We start from the raw sequence: 24,677 nt of genomic DNA, 5'->3' as shown, positions 1-24,677 counted from the left end.
TTTTCCCTTTGCCTTTATCTCAAGATTTCGTGTGGTGTTTTAGGCCGAGTGTGGCCGTTTGTTATTTGAGTGTGCTATGGCCTTGCAAGGTCAATTGACTATGTATGCGGGACTGGCCGTTGGTGGCTTTGAATCCCAGCCTCTCTGCGGCCTTTTTATATATAACGAATGTTCGTTTAGCATTCTATGGGTTTTAGTTTATACTTCTGCCAAGTGTCGAGGGAAAGCCACGAGTAGTCACTTCGTATCTTAACTCTTAATTTTTCGTTCCGTTGGTTTGCTCTTTCGAGGGTATTCAAAAACGTTTGGGAGTTTTAAGAAGTTTCGTGAGCGTTTTAGATGTGGACGATGAGACATGTTTTAAGATCTCGTATCAGTTTCGATATCATGCCTTGAGATGTTAATGGACCAGTAGGACTGGGTTTAGGGCAAGAACTAGGTTTACTTTTGGCTCTAAGGCTATGCGACGACTAATCGGCTTTCGTTTTGCCCTTTCAGCGATTTCTACCTGATTCTTTCCGATTAAAGTCTGCGACTGGGCGCCGGCTTATATGACTTGTGTGGGAAGAATCGAGCACTCTCCAGAGAACGTCTGGTGTGCTGACCAAAATTTCGGATTTTCTTGTATAGCGCGCTATGGTATCCTAGTCGGATGTAAGATAACCTTTACTTTTTATGAAAGGTTTGACTACTAGTTCTTTTTTAGAGAACATTTTGGACTTTCCCGTCGGGGCCAATCGACGGGCATTTTGTATTTTAGAGTCACGGATGGACTGTGTATTTGGATAATATCTTTCGAGAAATATTTGCGACGTCTCGCTTTCTCGAAGATATGTCTTTTGCTGGGAGATGGCTACGATCTTCGTTTTTATAGAAGATGCGTTTTTCCGGTCTTGCTTGACCATGAGTACGTGTGAGTTATGTAGGAATTAGTTTTCGTCCAAGGACTGCTTAGACGGTATGCCCTTATCTTGGGCGTTTCTTAGGCCAACCTTAGATTATTGTGACTTATTGCAAGTGAATCGTAAGGTCGGAAGAAGGTAGAATTTATTGAAAAAGTTTCGAAAATATCGAGAACATTTATAGATATTTCGGAATTTGTGGGAGTATACGAGTATACGTACCCACACCCCCCCCCTTTTTAACGAGGGGGATAGCTGAACTTGTCGATATGACAAGCTGCCTACGTACCTCTTTCGAGGATCAAGCCATCTCGTAGTTCTGCTTGTTGCTGCGGGTGTTCCTACTCGCTGGATGGGATCGTTACGGTTACTTCAGCCGTTGGGGCTTCAGTTGGATCGACGATCGTTTCAGGAGTCGGGCTATCCGCTGGCAAGGCGATGGACTCGGGGACTATGTCGCTGTCTGGAGTCGTTGCCTGGTCGGCTGATTCTGGATCACATTTTATGGAGCTCTCGTGAGCGTTTTTAGCTTTCTTAGCCCGCTTCGGGTTGACCGCGGGGGTGTTCTGAGTTTGTCGTAGTTTATGCTCGGCCAAGAAGCAGAGCCTAGACTGTTTCTGGCATCCCCAGATTACCGCTATTCCGTTTGGAGTTGGGAACTTGATGCCAAGGTGGTAAGTTGACGGTACCGCTTTCATGGCATTGATCCAAGGAGTTCCCATGATGACATTGTAGATGGCAGGGTTATCGACAACCGCGAATTCAATGATTTTCGTCACCTCTTTAGCCATCACTGGGAGTTTGATTGATCCGAGGGTCATTGACGTTGCACCTGAGAAACCGGTGAGAGGTTTTGGTTCCGGGACGACTTCTCCTAGTTCGATGTTCATCCTCCGGAGGGTATCGCGGAAGATGACATTGACTGTGCTTCCCGTGTCGATAAGGATCCTTCCCACTTCCAGGTCTCGGATTATCAGATCGATAACCAATGGGTCGCAGTGAGGTTTGTCGATTCTGATGGTTTCCCGCTCTTCGAAGACGATCGTATCGTTAGGGGCGTCGTCGGTTGGGGACCGAGCCAGCCAGCTTGAACTTGTCTCAGCCTTCCGTCCATAAGCTTTGATCGACGAGATCAAATCACGATAGAATTGTGATCCCCCGATGATCATGCTAACCCTTCTACGGTTGATGTCGTTTCCTTGGTCATCCTGCCTCCTTCCGCGTTTCTCGCCCGACTGATTTTCGCGGGTGTCCTTTTCGGGGGACTCTTTATCAGTTTTGGGAGGGCAATCAGAATCCTGGAGGAGGTCTTTTATGCATGTGACCTTCAAAATTTTGCCGGCAAGGAGCTTCGCAGCAAGCCTTGCGCCGAGAACCTTGCAGTTCATAGTGGAATGACCTCTGGTATGGTGGAACTCGCAGTAGGAATTATTCTTGAACTGGTTCCTGGTCCAGGTATTTTCCGAAGTCTTTCTCTGTTCGGAGTTGATAGCGTAATTATGCTCGCCCTGGAGATCTTCTCCCTCGTGGTGGACATACCTGTCGTTACGAGGGTTTTTCCTTCTCGCAGACGTCTTCTGCGGGTTGTACTTCTGGGAGAGGACTTTCATCTCTTCTTCCATCATGATGAAATCCGTTGCCTTGTGAAGAGCGTCCTGGATTGTTCTCAGTTTTTCAAGGGATATCCATTGCCAGAGTTTCGACCTGTACCAGAGAGTTTTCCGCAAAGCGTCGACTGCCACTTTGTTGCTGATTCCAGTGACTCTTGCCATTACCAGCTTGAACCTGTTCATGAATTCGCAGAGTGGTTTGTCTTCTCTTTGAGATAGACTCCAAAGGTCGACGTCTGAGGTTTCACTGTCCATGAACATGGAATATTGTTTGAGAAACTTCGAGGCGAGCTGACGGAAACTTCAGATGGAGTTTCGTTTCAGACGAGAAAACCATTCAAGCGTGGCCCCTTTGAGGTTTTCGACGAAGAGGAGGCAGTAGCCAGCGTCTCGTTCGAGTTCCTTGAGTTTGCATCTTCCCATCGCGATCTGGAAAGACTGCAGATGCGCCTTCGGGTTGGTGGTGCCATCGTAGACGGGAAGTTTCAGAAGATAATCACAAATATTGGGAAAATTGGAATATCTCCATTTTTGAGCTACGATGGCTTAAGGGCAGAAGGGGAAAGGCACAAACTGACCTGGGAGCAAGTATATAAGGAGGCCTAGGCGAGAGGCAAAGGGAGATTCGACACACAGCAAAACTTAGCACTTAGAGCAATTTAGGCAATCTTTCGTATTTGTTATTCGAGCTGCGACTCAATTAGGTTTAGCAGCTTTAGGGTTTTTGAACTAGGAATCTCGCAGACAGCTCTCGTAGCCCAGGCTTTTACGTTGCTGTAATGCTCAAACACGAATTCGGAATAAGATCTACTTTGCTCCCTTTTCGATTTTTTATATTTTATCGTTTTTATTTCGTGTTCTGATCGCTTGGCGTGTGGTATTAGCAAATATCCGGACCTCTGGGAAACTAGGGTTTTTTCTACTTTCCTTATTTAAATGGAAATCGACAGTGTGAATTTTGGTTCCCACAGTTTGGCGCTAGAAGGAGGGGGGTACGGATCAATCTAACTCTCAGCCACAACACACTCGATCAGACATGTCAACTGACGACACGAACAGCATGCAAACTCCTCCCAATGGAGGACGCAACGACAATCAAAACACTCCAGAAGCAGCCGTCTCCGCGGCCAACACAACTGCTAACGCCGCGATGGTCGAGGAGTTCAAAAAGATGTTCTCCGCCTACGAAAAGAGGTCAGAAGAACAGGACAAACTCGTGGATACCTTGACGAAAAAGGTCCAAACCTTAACGGCAAGGACCCATGCAGTCCTCCCCCGCATATCTACGAAAATCCGCGGAAGAAAACTTGACTTCACAACCCCACTCGACAGGCCTGGAACATCGCGGGAACGTCCTTCTGGACAGAACCCCAGCGAAACATCCCCTGCCGAGAAACGGAACTCTGAAAGTCCTCTACCTCCTGCAAAGGACACATAGGTCGATGAAGTCGAGCATGTCGACTTGGATCCCAGCGACGTCTCCAACGATACAGAGGAGGACGCTGACAGACATCCGAGAAGAACAAGAAACCGATCGGCTCAGGAAGGCTCCCCGTTCGATAAACCAATGACGGAAGAGGAAGAAAACCTCTACTGGATCGAACAGGAGGAGTTGGCGGAGAAACAGGCCGAGATTTCTCGTAGCAAACGCCGACAAGCTCGGAAATCTGCTGGCGAGAAATTGGACATACGCGACCTTCACGACTACATAACCAAAACTGCAGCGGAAGTAAGGGGCGTGAAATCCCAGATCCATCACGCTACCAGCGCTGCCCCAGAGATCGACAGACTACTCGAGGGGGCTCGGAAGACACCCTTCACTGCTCGCATCTCTGATACGAGGGTATCTGAACCAGGGAAAATCAAAGTACAAAAGTTTGATGGTACGACTGATCCTAAAGCACACCTTCAGGCTTTCCACATCACGATGGGAAGGGCCAGACTGAAGGATAGCGAAAAGGACGCCGGCTACTGTCATCTGTTCGTCAAAAATCTGGAAGGAGCGGCGCTCGAATAGTTCGCACGCCTTAAGCGTAACTTCATCGGATGTTTCCGACAGCTCACGTCAGAATTTCTCAATCAATACTCTATGTTCATAGATAGAGAAACATCCGATGTCGACCTCTAGAGTCTGTCCCAGAGGGAAGACGAACCCCTCCGTGAGTTCATAAGCCGGTTCAAGCTGGTTATATCAAGAGTTAGCGGATTAAGCGGCAAGGTGGCCATAGACACGCTCAGAAAAACTCTCTGGTACAAGTCAAAATTCAGAAAATGGATAACCCTCGACAAACCACGGACGATCCAAGACGCCCTCCACAAGGTAATGGATTACATCATAATCAAAATCGAGTCTTCTGCCGCTGCGGGCTCTTGTGGCCCCGTGCGGGTTTTTACTCTTGGCCTTCGCCGTTAAGGTTTCCACCTGTTTTGCGAGAGAGGCCACGAGCTTTCCTTGTTCGTCCGACTTTTTCTGAGCGGAGGCAAACATTTATTTCATCTGGTCTAGTATCACGGCGTTCGTAGTGACCGTGGATACGTTTCCAGCTAGAGTTCTTTTAGCGTTGGCATTGACGGAAGTCCCGTCGTGCGTTTGCTTGTCTTTGTCAGCGTCGGTCGTCATACCTGACTGAGCGTGCGCGGTTGCGTGAGAGATAGATCCATAACTCCCCCCCCTTCCTTCTAGCACCAAACTGTGGGAACCGGAATTCACACCGTCGAGATTTTTTAATCGGAGGAAAGCCATGCTAACCTAGCCTTCCCTGAAGGTCCCGGTTATCTGCTGGGCCACGCACAACACAATAAATATGAAAGAGTCAAAAGTAATAAATCGTAAAAGAGCGAAAAGAGAACAAAGAGGTCTTATTTCCGAATTCGCGTTTGAGCGTGAACAACAGGTAAGATCCTAGGCCACGAGAGCTGTCGGTACGTTCACTAGTCTAGCCACCTAAGTTCTTACCTAGTCGAGTCGCAGTTCGGTAGTAAAAATAGAAAAATGCCTAAATTGTTCTAGGTATTAAGTTTGCTCTGAGAAAGCTCTCCCTTGCTCCTCGCCTTAAGCTCTCCTTATATACTCTCTCTAGGTCGGTTTACACCTCTTCCTGGGCCGGATTCGTCGCGAGACGGGCTTTTCCATTTTTCGCCACCCTTCATGATTATCTTCGGAAACTTTTTATCTTTTCCTCCGAATAAAAAATAGACTGTCATATCAGCCTTAGGCTCAATCCTGTTCTAAAATCGTAAGTGGGCCGTTTAGCCGCGGTTCAGGCCCCTTTTGGGCCGTTTTGGGACTTAGACATTTTTACGATTTTTCCTAAGAAACAGCCGTTGGTTTTTCCGAAAGGATTCCAATTCCCTGTATAGTTAAGGCAACTGGTGTTCAAGCTAACCATAGCCGTTTTATACAGCAGGCAGGAATCTATTTCGACAACCAAGTTTTTATAACTTTTCCCGAAGTGTTTCTTTGATAATCCTAAGCGAGACGAGACATGGGTATTGCGTCCAAGGGCCCGAGGATTGTGTTATGGGAACTTCGACGAGGATACACGGTTTCGGGAACTTTCAGGCATTGATTCCATCGTGACCGGTTTTGACCCCAACATTGGGGTGAAAAATGGTTACGACGAAGTTAATGTCCAAATCTCCACAAAAATCAGCATGAGCATTTTTTTTACGGAAGTGATTCCTCGTAAAAAATATCTTTACAAAGAGCCTTACGGTAAAATCTTGTTATAATCTCGATCTAACCAAATACCAATTGTCCCAAGGCAACGGACACGTATCCAAACCGGCCACGGACAAGTTCGAGTATGGCAATCGGACAACACAGAAGCGAAGCTCGGTCGCTACGTAGCGACCGAGTTCGAGCCAAAGCTCGGTCGCTACATAGCGACCGAGCACGACCGAACTCTCCCAGAACGTCCATACAATACGAATCCATGCATTCTCGTCTACTCTTTAATGCTATCTCCCGTGAGTCATGGCTAAACCATTCTTTGTTTCTCATCACTCGAAGTCATCATTTAAACTTTACGATAAAAACCGCGGGAAGTTTGTTTTTATTGAAGAAACCGTAGTAAACGTTTCGAGTCGAAGACAACCCAAAGAGACCTAAAACGTAACTCGAAGCCCACTTACGATTTCTAAACCAAAAACCCATAAGCCGTATGACAATTTATGGTTGGTTCGTAAGGCAAGATAAATGTCAAGTTTCCGGGGATAAATGTGAAGTTTCCGAAGATAATCACAAATATCGGGAAAATTGGAATATCTCCATTTTTGAGCTATGACGGCTTAAGGGCAGAAGGGGAAAGGCGCAAACCGACCTAGGAGAGGGTATATAAGGAGTCCTAGGCGAGAGGCAAAGGGAGATTCGACACACAGTAAAACTTAGCACTTAGGGGCAATTAAGGCAATTTTTTATTTATGTTATTCGAGCTGCGACTCAATTAGGTTTAGCAGCTTTAGGGTTTTAGAACTAGGAATCTCGCTGACAGCTCTCGTAGCCCAGGCTCTTACGTTGTTGTAACGCTCAAACGCAAATTCGAAATAAGATCTACTTTGCTCCCTTTTGGATTTCTTATATTTTATCGTTTTTATTTCGTGTTATGATCGCTTGGCGTGTGGTATTAGCAAATATCCGGCCCTCTGGGAACTAGGGTTCTCCTACTTTCCTTATTTAAACGGAAATCGACAGTGTGAATTTTGGTTCCCACAGTTTGGCGCTAGAAGGAGGGGGGGTACGGATCAATCTAACTCTCAGCCACAACACGCTCGATCAGACATGTAAACTGACGACACGAACATCATGCAAACTCCTCTCAATGGAGGAGGCAGTGACAATCAAAACACTCCGGAAGCGGCCGTCTCTGCGGCCAACGCAACTGCTAACGCCGCGACGGTCGAGGAGTTCAAAAATATGTTCTCCGCCTACGAAAAGAGGTTGGAAGAACAGGAAAAACTCGTGGATACCTTGACGAAAAAGGCCCAAACCTTAACGGCTAGGACCCATGCAGTCCTCCCCCGCATATCTATGAAAATCTGCGGAAGAAAACTCAACTTCACAACCCCACTCGACAGGCCAAGAACATCGCGGCAAACGTCCTTCTGGACAGAACCCCAGCGAAACATCCCCTGCCGAGAAACGGAACTCTGAAAGTCCTCTACCTCCTGCAAAGGACACAGAGGTCGATGAAGTCGAGAATGTCGACTTGGATCCCAGCGACGTCTCCAACGATACCGAGGAGGACGCTGAAAGACATCTGAGAAGAACCAGAAGCCGATCGGCTCAGGAAGGCTCCCCGTTCGATAAACCATTGACGGAAGAGGAGGAAAACCTCTACTGGATCGAACAGGAGGAGTTGGCTGAGAAACAGGCCGAGATTACTCGTAGCAAACGCCGACAAGCTCGGAAATATTCTGGTGAGAAATCGGACATACGCGACCTTCACGACTACATAACCAAAACTGCAGCGGAAGTAAGGGCCGTGAAATCCCAGATCCATCATGCTACCAGCGCTGCCCCAGAGATCGACACACTACTCGAGGGGGCTCGGAAGACACCCTTCACTGCTCGCATCTCTGATACGAGGGTATCTGACCCAGGGAAAATCAAAGTACCAAAGTTTGATGGTACGACTGATCCTAAAGCACACCTTCAGGCTTTCCACATCACGATGGGAAGGGCCAGACTGAAGGATAGCGAAAAGGACGCCGGCTACTGCAGTCTGTTCGTCAAAAATCTGGAAGGAGCGGCGCTCGAATGGTTCGCACGCCTTATGCGAAACTCCATCAGAAGTTTCCGACAACTCGAGTCAGAATTTCTCAATCAATACTCTATGTTCATAGATAGAGAAACATCCGATGTCGACCTCTAGAGTCTGTTACAGAGGGAAGACGAACCCCTCCGCGAGTTCATAAGCCGGTTCAAGCTGGTTATATCAAGAGTTAGCGGGATAAGCGGCAAGGTGGCCATAGACACGCTCAGAAAAACGCTCTGGTACAAGTCAAAATTAAGAAAATGGATAACATCATAATCGAAATCGAGTCTTCTGCCGCTGCGAGCTCTTGTGGCCCCGCGCGGGTTTTTACTCTTGGCCTTCGCCGTTCAGGTTTCCACCTGTTTTGCGAGAGAGGCCACGAGCTTTCCTTGTTCGTCCGAGTTTTTCTGAGTGGAGGCGAACATTTCTTTTCTCTGGTCTAGTATCACGGCGTTCATAGTGACCGTGGATACGTTTCCAGCTGGAGTTCTTTCAGCGTTGGCATTGACGGAAGTCCCGTCGTGCGTTTGCTTGTCTTTGTCAGCGTCGGTCGTCATACCTGACTGAGCGTGCGCGGTTGCGTGAGAGATAGATCCGTACCCACCCCCACCTCCTTTTAGCACCAAACTGTGGGAACCGGAATTCACACCATTGAGATTTGTTAATCGGAGGAAAGCCAAGCTAACCTAGCCTTCCCTAAAGGTCCCGGTTATCTGCTAGGCCACGCACAACACAATCAATATGAAAGAGTCAAAAGTAATAAATCGTAAAAGAGCGAAAAGAGAACAAAGAGGTCTTATTTCCGAATTTGCGTTTGAGCGTGAACAACAGGTAAGATCCTAGGCCACGAGAGCTGTCGGTACGTTCGCTAGTCTAGCCACCTAAGTTCTAACCTAGTCGAGTCGTAGCTCGGTAGTAAAAACGGAAAAATGCCTAAATTGCTCTAAGTATTAAGTTTGCTCTGAGAAAGCTCTCCCTTGCTCGTCGCCTTAAGCTCTCCTTATATACTCTCTCTAGGTCGGTTTGCACCTCTTCCTGGGCCGGATAAGTCGCGAGACGGGCTTTTTCATTTTTCGCCACCCTTCATGATTATCTTCGGAAACTTGACATTTATCTTTTCCTGCAAATAAAAAATAGACCGTCATATCAGCCTTAGGCTCAATCCTGTTCTAAAATCGTAAGTGGGCCGTTTAGCTACGACGGCTTAAGGGCAGAAGGGCAAAGGGAGATTTGACACACAACAAAACTTAGCACTGAGAGCACCTTAGGCAATCTTTCGTTTTTGTTATTCGAGTTGAGACTCAATTAGGTTTAGCAGCTTTAGGGTTTTAGAACTAGAAATCTCGCTGATAGCTCTCGTAGCCCAGGCTCTTACGTTGTTGTAACGCTCAAACGCAAATTCGGAATAAGATCTATTTTGCTCCCTTTTCGATTTCTTATATTTTATTGTTTTCATTTCGTGTTCTGATCGCTTGGCATGTGGTATTAGCAGATATTCAAACCTCTGGGAAACTAGGGTTCTCCTACTTTCCTTATTTAAACGGAAATCGACAGTGTGAATTTCGGTTCCCATAACCAGCTGCATTCACTAGGGTTCATCCTCAGTCCCTAACCGGATCAAACCCTTTCCGATCATTCATGGACTCAAAACTGTGTGTAGCTCCAGTGTCGAAAAGTACATATGTTTCCACACCACCAATACTCAAGGTCGCTACACAAGGTCCATTCAAAGTATTTATTAATCAATACTTAAGGCCCTACTCAAGGTCCACTCAATTTATCTAACCGTTCTAGGTTCCATAACATCTCTCAAGGCTTTTAACCAAGGTCCTAATCCAGGTATCTAACCATCCTAGGTTCCATACACTGCAATTCTACGGACTTGAAAATATAAATCAAGAGTTATTACCAGTGATAGCCTTGAACAGTCCAGCCTCATCTGCGTCCTTAGACAGCTCGTACACTTTCGGTGTGGAGGACTGACCGCGGTTCTGGCTCGGCTTGCTTGCCTCTCCACGGTTCTTGTCCTGACCACCCTATGACTTGGGACAATCTCTACGGAAATGTCCGGCCTTGCCACAGCCATGACAATGGAAGGATCCACCACCACACTCAGGCCTACCACTTGAGGTTTTACCCTCCTCGGCCGCATCCCTCTTCCTCTTCCGATCGCCACTGGATCCACCAGATCCACCAGAAGTGGCATGACTTCTAGACTTCACTTTGGCTTCCTCAGCAAGGTTAGCCTCAAGGATTGCCATCCTCTCCACCAGTTCAGACACAGTATGGAAGGTACGGACTGAGTAGTAGGTCCTAAGGTCGGCCCTCATGCCACAAATAAACCTAAGGACCTAAACCGCCTCGTCCTCCAACTCCTTTCCAACATACCTCCTGAGCCGGTTGAACTCCTCTCCGTACTCACGAACCGTCTTGCGGCCTTGACTCAAGTCTAAGAACTTAGACTCTAAACGATCCCATTCCTCAGCAGGAAAGTACTTATGGTTGAACTCAACCTCATGGCAACGAGTTGAGCTAAAGTTGCGTACCAACCTGCTCCTCCACTCATCAGCCTCAATAGGATCAACACTTCCACCAAAGTGTTTGGTACCCAATTTGGAGATGTGCTCCAAAACCTTCAGGTAATCAACCTTACGCACCACTCTGTCCGGTGGGTCAAGCTCTACCACCTCAGCCACTGATCTCAAACGTTCACCAGCAGCCCAGGCAGCCACACGAACCGGAGGAGTAACCTGACCTACAAATGAATTCACCAAAGGTGTGAACGCCAGGGTCGGTGTCACCATCTGTGCTCCCATGAGCTTCACAGCCTCCAGCATTTCTCTCATGGAAGGCTCGGCCACTTCCCCTTTCGGACCAGTATCAACATCCTCAACACCGCCAGCCGTGTTAAGACCAACCCGTTCATCAGTACAGGAAGTTTCAGCTTCCTGCTCCTGGTTCTGGTCACAAGGAAGTGGATGTAGCCAACAAAACAGATCAAACCATAGACTCGGACGGATCAACCGCCGGCTATGTCCGATGGTTTGAGAACCACACAACTAACCTTAGGCGTCTGTTCTCCAGGCGCCAAGTCCTTCTCCTTCTCCTTCTCCTTCTCTCTCTGTCTGGTATCCATCTTGCTTCACACGGTCAGGGTTTGGTCAGAACCGATCAAGCACCACCACACACAGTTTCTCTTCAAGCCGCCGGCCACTCTCTGTTCTCTTTTCTCTCACGATTTCTTCAGGGCTTTCCATAGAAAAACTGATGCCCAAAATTGACCCCAAGAGTCTGTATTTACATAGAGAGAGACCAGTAACTGCTCTGGCCGATCGGTTACAAGGGATTTGCCAAGAATATACCGCTTGTCCCATTGTACCTTTTCGCCCAAAACCGCTCAGAACCACCCCCATAACCGTCCAACTGCTCCCTTGGCAGTTCCCACAAGGAAACCAACCCCCCAGGCCTTTTTCTTACTGCCTGGTTTGGTCAGGCTCGCACATGGACCCATCGTCCCACACGGACCATCGGACCGGCTCGGTAACTACTCGGACCCGACCACACTGGTCCGGACCTGAACACTCCGCCAATCTGAGATAAGCTGACCACCAGCTGTCCCCAGCTGAGTAAGCTAGCCCATCAGCTCCCGTGAGCTGAACAACACTGAGTGAGCTTACTCCACACTGTATTGAGCTGACTGAGCTTGATATGGACTTCGTCCAGCTCCCGGATCACTCATCCAACTCTATTTAACTTGTCTCCATCGTATCCAGGTTAAGTCTCAGCTGTCTGACGTCCTTAACCATCAATTTGGACCGTGGTACGCTTGTCTCAAGGTCAGATGACCGGATCAGTGCATTGCCTCGCACCATAGTCCGTCCGAACGATCCTATCTAGGATCGGGGACATGACAAGAGAAGTGAGATATGACTTTAGCTCATGAAGAGCAGATTCACATTCTTCCGTCCAATGGAAGTTCTTCGGATTCTTGAGGGTTCCAAATAAAGCGTGAGATTTATCAGAGGGTCTGGAGATGAACCTGTTCAAGGCCGCCATTCTTCCCGTTAGCTTTTGAACCTCCTTGACGTTATTCAGGGACGAGATTGAGTGAATGGCCCTGATTTGCTTTGGGTTGGCCTCGATGCCCCGGTGCGTTACAATGTACCCGAGGAACTTGCCAGAACTGACCCCGAATGAGCACATAGTCGGATTGAGCTTCATGTTATATTCCTGAGGGTGGAAAAGGCTTGCTCCAGGGACTTTACCAGCATGTCATCGATGTAGACCTACATGTTCCTCCCGATTTGGTCCGCGAAAATCATGTTCACCAGCCGTTGATAGGTTGATCCTGCGTTCTTTTGGCCGAAGGGCATAACCTTGTAGCAGTAGATCCCTCTGGATGTCATGAAGGATGATTTCTCCTGGTCTTCCGGATGCATAAGTATCTGATTGTAGCCGGAGAATGCGTCCATGAAGCTCATCAGCTGGTGCCCCGCAGTGGTGTCCACCAGCTTTTCGATATGAGGTAGCGGGAAGGGGTCCTTTGGACAGGACTTGTTGAGGTCCGTGAAGTCGATGCAGACTCTCCACTTCCCGTTCTTTTTCTTGACCACGATGACGTTGGCTAGCCATTCTGGGTATTTCACTTCACGAATGAACCCCGCGCAAAGCAGGCTTTTGACTTCATCGTTGATGATCGCGTCTCTCTCGGGGGCAAACTTCCTTCTCTTTTGTCTGACAGGTTGATGTAGGGGGTCCACCAGTAGCTTGTGCATGATGATTTCCGGATCGATCCCAGGCATGTCTGCGTGGGACCAAGTGAAGCAGTCGGAGTTAGACCTGAGGAAGTCTATCAGTCTTCTTCTCAATCCATCGGTCAGCTTGGAACCGATCTTGAGGTGTCGGGTCTGATCTCCTTCAGTCAATGGCACGTCGTCCATCTCCTCCTCCTCCGGAGGCTTACTCTGTAATTGCTATAAGACCTTGGTCTTTCCTTTCAGAGTGGTCTGGTAACAGGTGCGGGAATACTCCTGATCCCCTCTGATTGCCTTTATGCCCAGGGTGCAGGGAATTTCACCATTTGGTGAAGAGTCGAGGGGACGGCCGCCATGCCGTGAATCCAAGGCCGTCCAAGGATCATGTTGTAAGACGAGTCGCAGCCGACAACGAGGAACTTGGTTGACGTGTTGACTCCTTCAGCGTATACGGGGAGGGTTACTTCCCCGGCGATTTGTTCGACTTCCCCGCTGAACCCTATAAGGGGGGGTATCCTCCGAGTTAGAGCGATTTCCTCCAGCCCCAGGTCCTTGTATGTGGCATGGAAGATGATGTTGCTGGATCTTCCATTATCTACCAGTATCCTTTTTACCAGGCAGTTCGCTACGGTGAGCGATATGACCAGGGCGTCGTGATGCGGGGTGAGAACTTTCTCCTGCTCCTTGGTCGTGAAGCTTATTTCGTCCATTCCTAGGAGCAGGCGTTTTGGCTTGTCTGCCTCTAGGCCGTGCTTAGCGTTCCAGGTGCTTTTCTTCACGGCTGCATGGCTTATGCCGCTGATTTCCGAACCGCCCGATATGACATGGATCACTCGGTCCTGTCGCGGTGGCGAGACAGGAGCAACTTCAGTGGGCTTACCCGTTGTCTCCTTGCTTAGATGGCTCTTGGGCTTCTCGGAAAGGAACTCCCTGAGGTATACTTTCTTAAGCAGCTCGTTGAGCTCGATCTTTAGTGCGACGCAATCCTCCGTTTTGTGACTGTGGTCTCGCTGGAAGTCGCACCAGAAACCAGGGTTCCGGAAAGAGTCGGGTGCTTTCATCTTCTGAGGCCACTTGACCTATTGGCCCATCTGCTTCAGAATATTGATCAGCTCCGACCTTGAGACGGAGAGGTGAGAGATTTCTGGCCACGTAGACACCGCCATCCCTTCTGCCATCTCGATTGGCCGGTTCTGGTATCTACCCGGTTCTGATTTCCGGAGTCCATGCCTGGTCTTTGAGAGGGTTTCTCATCTCGCTCGGCTCGGTCAGGTCTAATCATCTTGGGCTCTTTCTTGCGTTGCGCCTTGGCGTGGCTGGCGACATCTTTTTCACACTTTACATGTGCCCAGGCTCGAGATAGGACGTCTTCCATGGTTTTGCACTAGTATTTGGTCAGCTCCTTATACGGGTCCCCGTCGGGGAGCAGGCCTCTCTTGAAGGCAGAGATAGCACTGGGGATACTACATTCGGGGATAGCCACCTTTTCTTGATTGAATTGGGCTATGTAGCCTCGCAGGGGTTCCGCTCGGTGCTGGAGGATTTCGTAAAGGCTATCGGAGGTCTTCTCTAGGTCCCTGCTGCTGGCGAATTTCTCCACGAATTTGTCGCTGAGAACCGCAAAGGAAGCTATGGACCTGGAGGGTAAGTTGATTTGCCATTGCAGAGCGGGTCCGGTCAGGGTGGAGTCGAACCCTTTGCACATGGTAGCTTCGCGCGACCCCTTTGGGAGTGCTACGGCGAGCATCCTTTGTCTATACTGGGCGACGTGGTCGTCTGGATCAGTGGTACCATCATACGACTTTATCCTGGGGAAGGAGAACTTCCTGGGCATCTCGATCACGGTGATCTCATCCGTGAAGGGAGTGTCGGTGTAGGAGTTGGGGTTGCTCTTCCGGATGGGGCGAGCTACCCCCGGAAGCCTCTCTACCATGGACTGCATGGCGTCGAGCCTCTCGGAGAACATCTGGTGAAAGTGAACGATCATAGGAGATTTCGCTCTCACTGCTCCGTCTGGTGCTTCTTTATTGTGTTCGGGCTACGATTCGCTGTCCTTCACGTCGTAGGTTGGAGCATCCTTGGCCTTTTCGCGCGTTGATGTGTCTCCCCCCAGAGTCGTAGTTGGAAGATTCGCCCCCATCCCGGAGTTGGGTGTCTCCAGAATCGGCATAGGGAGGACCTGAGTTCGAAATCGACGCTTCTTGTTGCTCGCCGTGTTGAGGGCTTGGTTCTCGTCTCGAAGGGTAAGATTCTCCAATTCGAGCTGGCTGAGCTTCTCGGCGCTCTGCTCCAGTTGCTTGGAGTGTTCGTTGAGCTTCTCCTTCACGGTTTGGAGTTCCAAGGAGAGATCGGGATTGGTCTTATCCCGAGTTCTAAGCAACCCGGTTACTTGACCTTGCAGATCATCGATTTGCCTCTGGAGTTAAGCTTCTCTCTGGTTAGGTTCGGGTAGCTCATCATGCTCGTCCATCGCCTTTATCACATAGTTTAGATTACTCCCCTCCTTCTAGCGCCAAACTCTTAGGGGATTTTTGTGTAGGATCTTTGTGAGTACCACAGAACGATGGACAAGGCTAGTGTTTGTATTGATTTCGTGAATATTAGAGAGAAATAGACTTGAGGAGACGTTTTATTAGATAAAATAAACCGGAACTACAATGATTGGTGTATAAACCCTAGTTCTAGCCGTCTTACTCTAATCTCTAAGTCTCGAAGCGTCGATTTCTTGCTTTAGGGTTTAGGTCCCCGTTATATAGTCTTCTTAAGGCGGGCCTTAGTCGGTTGGAGTAGGTTAAACTCTTCCATATTCGGAAATATAGAAGGTTCTCCTTATCGGTAGTTTTCCTTTTCCTGGGGAAGGGGCGGTCTTGGGGACTGGACCCGGAGTATTTCCTAGCGGGGAACCAGGGTTTCTCCTAGCAGGGATCCTGAGAACCAGGGTCCCTTCCAGCGGGGATCCAGAGGCCGGTGTCCTGCCTGGGGTCTGGAGGAATTCAATACCTGAGTATTTCTCCCCAACAGAGGCCAGAAAAATTAAGAAACAAGCCGCGAGGTACTGTATCTCCCAGGAGAAGCTGTATCGGAGATCCTTCTCTGGCACGTACCTAAGGTGTGTCACACCTCTAGATCCTTCTCTGGCACGTACCTAAGGTGTGTCACACCTCGAGAAGCCGCTAAAATCCTTGTAGAACTACACGAAGGAGATTGTGGATCCAACTCTAGCGGAAGAAGCCTGGTGCTCATAGCCAGAAAGGCGGGTTACTACTGGCCCACGATGGCCGCCGACGCCGACAAACAAGCCAAACACTGCGACTAGTGTCAGAGGCACGCTCCAGTCTCCAAGCTTCCCCCGGAGAACCTCAAGTCCATAAGCTCACCATGGCCCTTCAGAAAGTGGGGCATGGACATAGTAGGGAAATTCCCTATGGCGCCGGGGCAGAAGGTCTTCCTTCTGATAGTCACTGACTACTTCTCCAAATGGGTTGAAGCAGAAGCATTCAGCCGCAAAACAGACCTGCAGATTCACAAATTATTGTGGACCTACGTAATCACTCGCTTCGGGATCCCCCACGAGATTGTCACCGAAAATGGACCCCAGTTCACAAGCCACAACTTCAAAGAGTTCTGCAAGGACTAGGGCATAAAGCTCACTTTCGCCACACCCCCAACACCCCAGTCTAATGGACAAGCCGAGTCTACAAACAAAACTGTGGTCAACATGCTTAAAAAGCGACTGGAGGGCTCTCACGGGAAGTGGGCAGAAGAGCTACACGGAGTCCTCTGGACCTATCAGACCACTCCCAAAACAGCAACCGGGGAAACTCCCTCCTCGCTGGTCTACGGCTCTGAGGCCATTGTATCCACAAAGATGCACGTGAGAACAAGAGGAGAACGATGAGCTGATGGCGCTAAGCCTCGACCTACTCGACGAAAAAAGAGAGGCCACTCGGCTAAGAAACTGGTCCTACCAGCGAGACGTCGCCAGGACCTACAACAAGAAAGTCAGAACAAGGACCTTCCAGCAAGGGGATTGGGTTCTACGACGAGCAGAAAAAACAACGGGGTAACTCACACCCCAGGCAGGACAACAGCCTGAGTATTTTTCCCCAACAGTTTGACCCATATTGCTCGATTTCGTCATCGAACTAGGGGAATAACCTGTGCACTCAAGTCAACCGGAGTTGCTCATTCTCAGCAGGCTTCCCTTAGGCAGGACATCACTCAGGCTGGAACCACACTCTGAACCGGGGGGATGATCAGTTTCCCCTATATCATACCGGGGTCTGGCGCTATTGAACAGCTGGTTTCTTGTCGAAGATGGGAAGCTCTGGGCTTCTGATGATGTCTTGGAGATGCTGGAGCCTGGACCTCTGATGTTCCCTCAGGAGGAGCTACATGCACTGATGTGCAGAGGATAGACTGGGGGTTTGGGGCCCGTACGGTTGATGATACTAGATGCTCTTTTTATTCTTCCAAAAGCGTGCACTTTCCTTTTTATAGGAAGTATTTTCCCTTTTCCTGCAGAGACCGGGTTTCCTTTTCGCCATTCATTCTTTAAATCAGGCATTCTTCAGGATATTTGGAAACATCCTTATTTCCTTTTCGGATCCCGCGGAAAAGGGAACGACCCGGATATAAATAGAGATTCACGATAGTTCCTAGCTGGCCTCAACCCAACTCTAGCGTTGATACTTAGCTGAGAAAGATGAATCCCGAGCCGCTCTCGTTTCTGTCCTCACTCGTGGGTGGTCGTGCAAGGCCGCGTTGTCCTTTTACCGATCCTTTCTCATCCCCCGTTCCATCTTGGGGGAATGTTACGGAGGCTGATAGTGAAGCGGTTCCGATGGCGCCCCTGAGAAGGCTCTGTTCTTGTGTCTTTGATAACGGTCCCCGTTCTGAGATCCGAGAGGGGGACCTGGCTAACATAAGGAGGAAGTACTTGATTCATCCTTCAGTGGGGATGAGGAGTCCGACCGAGTTCGAACGCGCTCCGGATGGCGGAGCGGGTGAGGTAACTGTCTATGAAGCGTACCTGGAAGCAAGCTTCTAGGGTGTTATTCCTTCTCTTATAGACGAAGTATCATCTTTCTTCGGTTTCTGTGCTTCTCAACTTACTCTTCTAACTTGGAAGACTTTAATGGCTATCCAAGTACTTGGAGAACACCATGGATTTTCCATCGGGGTGCATGAGATTTTATACTCTTATTACTTTGCTCCTTTGGCAAACAGAGATGGGTTCTACCATCTTCGATCCCGTGACGGCGCCCCTTTGGTCGAGGAACCTTCGAGGGGTGTCAGAGGTAATCACCCGTTTGGGTATGGTTGGAACAGCCGGTACGTGTTCGTGAAGATTCAAGAGCCAGTGGGTCACCATACGTCTTGGCGTACCGTGGGTAAGTTTTTCTTCTGAGTTTTGAATTTTACTATCCTTTCGGGAGCCTGATCCTGACGTTTTAGCTCTTGCTTTGTCAGATGTGTTTCGCCCGGTTTCCTTCGCTGGAGAAGCAGTGGCGAAGCTTATAATGGTAATTCCTCGGCGATTCCGCTGGGTGACCTTTCTGGTGAGCAGGGAGGCCTTGCGTCATAGTCGCGTTTGGGGTAAGCCTTCCCTTTCTATATGATAGGAATCTGTCTTGTTTTGTTTCTCATGATGTATGTATATATATTTTTCTCTAGGGAACGTGGCAAGGTCTCCGGTATCGTTTATTTATGATGAGTATCAGAAGGTTAAAGCGCGGAAGCGGCGTCTTTCTTATACTCCTCCACCAAGACTAGCGAGGGTCGCTTCATCTGCTGGGGGTCCATCTTCTATCTCGTCAACAAGCGCCGAGATTATGCCTAACCGGGACCTTCTGGCAGATGCTCATCGGAGATTGACTAGCGAGGCACTCCTTCTTCGTGGCCAGGTGCAAGAGATGATGGCTTGCTGGGACCTACTAATTCAGCAAGTGAGAGCTTCGGCTAGGTGGGAGGTTATGAAGGAATGGCTGGAGAAGCGCATATATCATTGGAATCCGGAAGAAGAATATCGGCGTCACCTGTTTTTATCTGGAGGGTTTAACCATCGATCGGAGAGTCTCTCCCATCCTGCAACCCAGAGATCTGTTATAGGGTCGCGATTCTCGGAGAGACCTTCTTTCTGATTTATCTTTTGAGACTTTGGTTTTTGTCGCTTTCTTTTGAAATAAAGGCTCTTTACAGCCCGCTCCTTGACTTTATGAATAACGATGCTTCATGTTTACTCCTTGCTGTTACTTCGCTCCTGCATGCTATTTCTTTCGGAAAATGTTTTTTCGTCTGTTTCTCGATCGAGGTGGGACTTCGTAGTTTACGATCCCCTTTTTTTTTTGTAGGTTGAATGATAGGATCTTGGGAGATAGGCTAATAATCCGGATGTTTTCGAGCTATAATGTGGGCTGTTTGGAGTCTGCAGAATGATCTCGTAATCCGGAGGTTGCATGTGGACCCGGGGATAATCGGAGATGGAGGCGCAGAGGCTCTTCTTTGATCCTTAGATCGCGTTTGGGACCCAGAGGTTCCTGTCAGACCGCGAGGTCTTTTATCTAGGACCCGGAGGTCTTTTCTCTAGGTCCTGGGACCGAGACTGGGGCCCGGAGGCGATGTAAGAATCCAGAGATTCTCTGATTAGATCTTGAGATCGTGGTTGGAACCCGAAGGTTTCTGTGATTTGAACCCGGAGGTCGTATGAGAATACAGTGTTTTTCTCTTAGATACAGAGATCGTATCGAGACCTTAGTGTATTTGGACCCTGAGGTCGCATGGGAACCCTGAGGTCCTTTAGGGATGTAATGACCCCGATGCACCCTAGGCTGCACATGGGTTCTATCCTTTTTTCTAGAATCGAATTAGGATTTTGAGTCCGTGTCGGAACCCGGAGGTTTGGATACAGAGATCGCTGTTTGGAACCCGGAGGTTCTTTTGAAGTTGTAATGACCCCGATGCGCCCTAGGCTGCATAGAGATTCTAACTTATTTTTATGTTTGGAACCCTGAGGCCACATAGAAACCCGGAGGTTCTTCCTTAGATCCTGAGATCTTTGATTGGAACCCCGAGGCTACGGGGGAACCCGGAGGTTCTTCCTTAGATTATATGCGTAAGACCCGAAATCGTTTGGGGAACTTTGGGTTTCCTCTTTAGATCGGGGGGCTCGCAAAAGGACCCGGAGTTCCTTGGGAACCCGGAATGTCTTGCTTTTCGCAGGGACCATAATCCGCCTTCCTAGGCAAGAATACTAACGGTACCTGTTTGGATTCCGCATTCTGCCGCTCAGAAGCTGGCCACTATCGAGTTCCTATGCTGTATTCTACTTCTGCAGGAAGTCATTGACAAACTTAGAGGGTGCTGGTGTGGGTGTTATGACCCAAGTGCCAGGCTTATGCTGCTTTCCACGTCTGGAGAAGCAGGATATAGATTGCTCCTTGTATTTCACAGTACTTTTGCAATGAATATATACCATGTGTTCCCTGTATCGTGTAGCTCGCAGCGTTTTAATGCAGGTACTTTTCACATTGGTACTCTGGGGACCCCGATGCGCCTAAGGCTGCACAGGGGTTGTAGTTTTAACAGCATACTCATGCTTGCGTATACCCATTCTTGCTTTATGTCTCATACCCGTTTTGATTTTTTTGGGCGTGCCACTGTGGTCGTGCCACTTTTGTGAGGGTTGGCCAGGATCGGTGGTCTCTGGAGACCTGATCCAGCTCGTATGCCCATTTAAGTATAATGATTTCCCCTCTGCTCTTATAGTCGGAACTATTTTATTATAAGCTTTGTCCGGAGATGTTTAGCATACATAGGAGTAGGAAATCATAATGCTTAAATAGTATCTAGTAGTATAGAAATCACGATCCGGAGGCCGTATTAAAATTGATAGGCTTTGAGGTGCAGGGTGTTCCAGCAGTTGGGTTGTATTTTACTGTTGCTATCTTGCAGCCTGTAGGGGCCTACTCTCCGCACCTCGATGACCTTATAGGGTCCTTCCCACCCTGGGGTGAGTTTCCCCATCGTTTTTTCTGCTCGTCGTATAACCCAGTCCCTTGCTGGAAGGTTCTGGTTCTGACTTTCTTGTTATACGTCCTAGCGACGTTTTGCTTGTAGGACCAGTTTCTTAGTCGAGCGGCCTCTCCTTTTTCGTTGAGCAGGTCGAGGCTTAGCGCCAACAGCTCGTTGTTCTCCTCCTGATAGGTAGATCCGGAGAGCGTTGTTCTTACGTGCATCTCTGTAGGTACAATGGCCTCAGAGCCGAAGACTAGCGAGTAGGGGGTTTCCCCTGTTGCTGTTTTGGGAGCGGTGGGGTAGGCCCAGAGGACTCCTTGTAGTTCTTCCGCCCATTTCCCGTGAGAGCCCTCCAGTTGATTTTTAAACATATTGACCACTGTTTTGTTTGTGGACTCGGCTTGTCCATTAGTTTGGGGGTGTCGGGGTGTGGCTAAAGGTAGTTTTATGCCCCAGTCCTTGCAGAACTCCTTGAAGTTGTGGTTCGTGAACTTGGGTCCACTGTCGGTGACGATCTCATGGGGGACCCTGAAGCGAGAGATTACGTAGGTCCACAGGAACTTGCAGATCTGGAGATCTGTTATGCGGCTGAGAGTCTCTGCTTCGACCCATTTGGAGAAGTAGTCAGTGACTATCAGAAGGAAGACCTTCTGCCCCGGCGCCATAGGGAATTTCCCTACTATATCCATGCCCCACTTTGTGAAGGGCCATGGTGAGCTTATGGACTTGAGGTTCTCCGGGGGAAGCTTGGGGACTGGAGCGTACCTTTGGCATTGGTCGCAGTGCTCGGCTGGTCTGTCGGCGTCAGCAGCCGTTGTGGGCCAGTAGTAACCAGCCCTTCTGGCTCTGAGCACCAGGCTTCTGCCGCTAGAGTGGGGTCCACAATCTCCTTCATGTAGTTCTACAAGGATTCTAGCGGCCTCTCGGGGTGTGACACACCTAAGGTATGGGCCAAAGAAAGATCTCCGGTACAGCTTCTCCTGGGAGATACAGTACCTCGCGGTTTGCTTCTTGATCTTTCTGGCCTCGCTACGGTCTTCCGGGAGGGTGTCGGCCTCCAGGAACCGGATTAAGGGGGTCATCCAGGTTTCGCCTTCTTCGACGGCGGAGACCTCCTCTGATGGGGGTTCCTCCAGGGTAGCTGGCCATTGAAGCACGAGCAGGGGATACTCATCTGGCTATTCGTTTCAAGGGCGGACCCTAGATTAGCCAGGGTGTCGGCTTGTGAATTCTATTCCCGGGGTATTTGAGTGAGTTTGCAGCTCTTGAACATCTTGATTAGTCGCTGAGCGACTACGAGATACTGGATCATGCTATCAGCTGGGAGTGGCCGAAGACCTGGATGTTCTCTGCCCCAATTTGATGAGCGAGGGTTAGGCCTGCTATTAGGGCCTCATACTCGCTTTCGTTGTTGGTTGCTTTGAAGTTGCATCTCACGGCCCTTGAGGTTGTGTTCCCTGTCGGCGAGGTAAGCATTATCCCTACAACAGCTTCTCTGACGTTTCTGGATCCATCAACGTGTAGGATCCATTCTCCCTCTTCCTTAGTTTTCGCCTCAGAGGAGTACCTCCTGCTCTAGAGCTGGGAGCAAGGCAGGGGAGAATTCAGCCACGAAGTCTGCTAGGACCTGTGACTTTATAACCGTGGCGGGTCGAAATATTACATCGTACTCTCCTAGTTCCACAGCCAATTTGGCTAGGCGTCCGGAGACTTCTGGTTTATGGAGGACCAACTTTACAGGGAAAGAGGTAACAACCACGATTGGGTGAGCCTGGAAGTAGGGTCGGAGCTTGCAAGCGGCGACTATCAGGGCCAAGGCTAGGTTTTCTAGGTGGCTATAGCGGGTCTCCGCGTCTAGGAGAGCCTTGCTTACGTAATAGATTGGTAGTTGCTTGTTTTCCTCCTCGCGAACTAAGACGGCGCTCACGGAGTGTTCGGAGATCGCTAGATATAGCAGCAGGACTTCACCGAGTAGTGGCTTGGACAGGAGAGGAGGAGTGGTGAGATACGGTTTTAGCTATTGGAGAGCGGATTCGCATTCTTCCGTCCACTGGAAATCCTTCGGATTCTTGAGAGTTCCGAAAAAGGCGTGAGATTTGTCGGAGAGTATTGAGATAAATCTGCTCAAGGTTGACATCCTTCCCGTTAGCTTCTGAACCTCCTTGACGTTCTTCGGGGTAGGGATTGAATGAATGGCCCTGATTTTCTCAGGGTTGGCCTTGATGCCACGGTGGGTTACGATGTACCCAAGGAAATTGCTAGAACTGACCCCAAATGAGCATTTCGTCGGGTTGAGCTTCATGTTATATTTCCTGAGGGTGGAGAAGGCTTGCTGCAGGTGAGAATGTGATCCTCCGCTTCCAGGGATTTGACTAGCATGTCATCGATGTAGACCTCCATTGTTCTCCCGATTTGGTCCACGAACATCATGTTTACCATCCGTTGATAGGTTGATCCTGCGTTCTTTAAGCCGAAGGGCATAACCTTGTAGCAGTACATACCTCTGGACGTCATGAAGGATGTTTTCTCCTGGTCTTCCAGATGGATAAGTATCTGATTGTAGCCGGAGAACACGTCCATGAAGCTCAGCAGCTGGCGCCCCGCGGTGGCATCCACCAGCTTGTCGATATGAGGTAGCGGGAAGGGGTCCTTTGGACATGACTTGTTGAGTTCCGTGAAGTCAATGCAGACTCTCCACTTCCCGTTCTTTTTCTTGACCACGACGACGTTGGCTAGCCACTATGTGTACTGCACCTCACGAATGAACCCCGTACTGAGGAGGCTCTTGACTTCATCGTTGATGATCGCGTCTCTCTCTTGGGCAAACTTCCGTCTCTTTTGTTTGACGGGTTGATGTAGGGTTTCCACCTGTAGCTTGTCCATGATGATCTCTGGATCGATCCCAGGCATATCTGCATCGGACCAAGCGAAGCAGTCGGAGTTAGACCTGAGGAACTCTATATGTCTTCTTCTCAATCCTTCGGTTAGCTTTGAACCAATCTTGAGATGTCGGGTCTGATCTCCTTCGGTTAATGGCACCTCGTCCATTTCCTCTACCTTCGGTTCCTCGGTGTGATGAGCCAGAGGTTTGCTCTATAATTGCTATAAGACCTTGGTCTTTCCCTTCAGAGTGGTCTGATAGCAGAAGCGGGAATATTCCTGATCCCCTTGGATCGCCTTTATGCCCCAGGGTGTAGAGAACTTCACCATTTGGTGAAGAGTCGAGGGGATGGCCCCCATTCTGTGGATCCAGGGTCGTCCTAAGATCATATTGTAGGACGAATCGCAATCAACCACGAGGAACTTGGTTGACATGTTGATTCATTCGGCGTATACGGGGAGGGTCACCTCAACGGCGGTTTGTTTGACTTCCCCGCTGAACCCTATATCGGGGGTAATCCTCCGATTAAGAGCGCCTTCCTCCAGCCCCAGGTCCTTGTATGCAGCCTGGAAGATGATATTGCCGGAGCTTCCATTTTCTACCAGTATCCTTTTTACCAGGCAGTTCGCTACAGTGAACGAGATAACCAGGGCGTCGTGATGAGGAGTGAGGACTTTCTCCTGCTCCTTGGCCGTGAAACTTATCTCGTCTATTCCTAGGAGCAGGCGTTTTGGCTTGGCTGCCTCTAGGCCGTGCTT

General features: G+C 49.2%; 3 protein-coding genes across 3 annotated transcripts; 1 reads left to right on the top strand and 2 right to left on the bottom strand.

Annotated features, from left to right (window-relative positions):
• Positions 1-1,243: 1,243 nt before the first annotated feature.
• On the bottom strand, positions 1,244-2,290 carry LOC125592625. Its single transcript, XM_048767945.1, has one exon. It carries the CDS (start codon positions 2,288-2,290, stop codon positions 1,244-1,246), a length of 1,047 nt encoding a protein of 348 aa, XP_048623902.1.
• A 5,026-nt stretch (positions 2,291-7,316) lies between these two features.
• On the top strand, positions 7,317-8,385 carry LOC106408276. Its single transcript, XM_013849078.1, has 2 exons — positions 7,317-7,533; positions 7,589-8,385. The coding sequence occupies exons 1-2, from the start codon at positions 7,317-7,319 to the stop codon at positions 8,383-8,385; spliced, it is 1,014 nt and encodes a 337-aa protein (XP_013704532.1).
• A 4,933-nt stretch (positions 8,386-13,318) lies between these two features.
• LOC125592624 lies at positions 13,319-14,083 on the bottom strand. The gene has a single exon (XM_048767944.1). It carries the CDS (start codon positions 14,081-14,083, stop codon positions 13,319-13,321), a length of 765 nt encoding a protein of 254 aa, XP_048623901.1.
• Positions 14,084-24,677: the final 10,594 nt, after the last annotated feature.

This window comes from Brassica napus, chromosome C9 (genome assembly GCF_020379485.1).
Source record: "Brassica napus cultivar Da-Ae chromosome C9, Da-Ae, whole genome shotgun sequence".
Taxonomy (NCBI): Eukaryota; Viridiplantae; Streptophyta; class Magnoliopsida; order Brassicales; family Brassicaceae; genus Brassica; species Brassica napus.
This window is presented reverse-complemented; position numbering and strand designations above follow the sequence as displayed.

What these genes read in the sequence shown, in the direction of transcription:
- LOC125592625 (XM_048767945.1), bottom strand. Translation starts at nt 2,290, where the DNA reads ATGAACTGCAAGGTTCTCGGCGCAAGGCTTGCTGCGAAGCTCCTTGCC.
- LOC106408276 (XM_013849078.1), top strand. Translation starts at nt 7,317, where the DNA reads ATGCAAACTCCTCTCAATGGAGGAGGCAGTGACAATCAAAACACTCCG. An exon ending in GACCCATGCAGTCCTCCCCC is followed by an intron (nt 7,534 to 7,588) that starts GCATATCTATGA and finishes CCCACTCGACAG; the next exon opens with GCCAAGAACATCGCGGCAAA.
- LOC125592624 (XM_048767944.1), bottom strand. Translation starts at nt 14,083, where the DNA reads ATGAAAGCACCCGACTCTTTCCGGAACCCTGGTTTCTGGTGCGACTTC.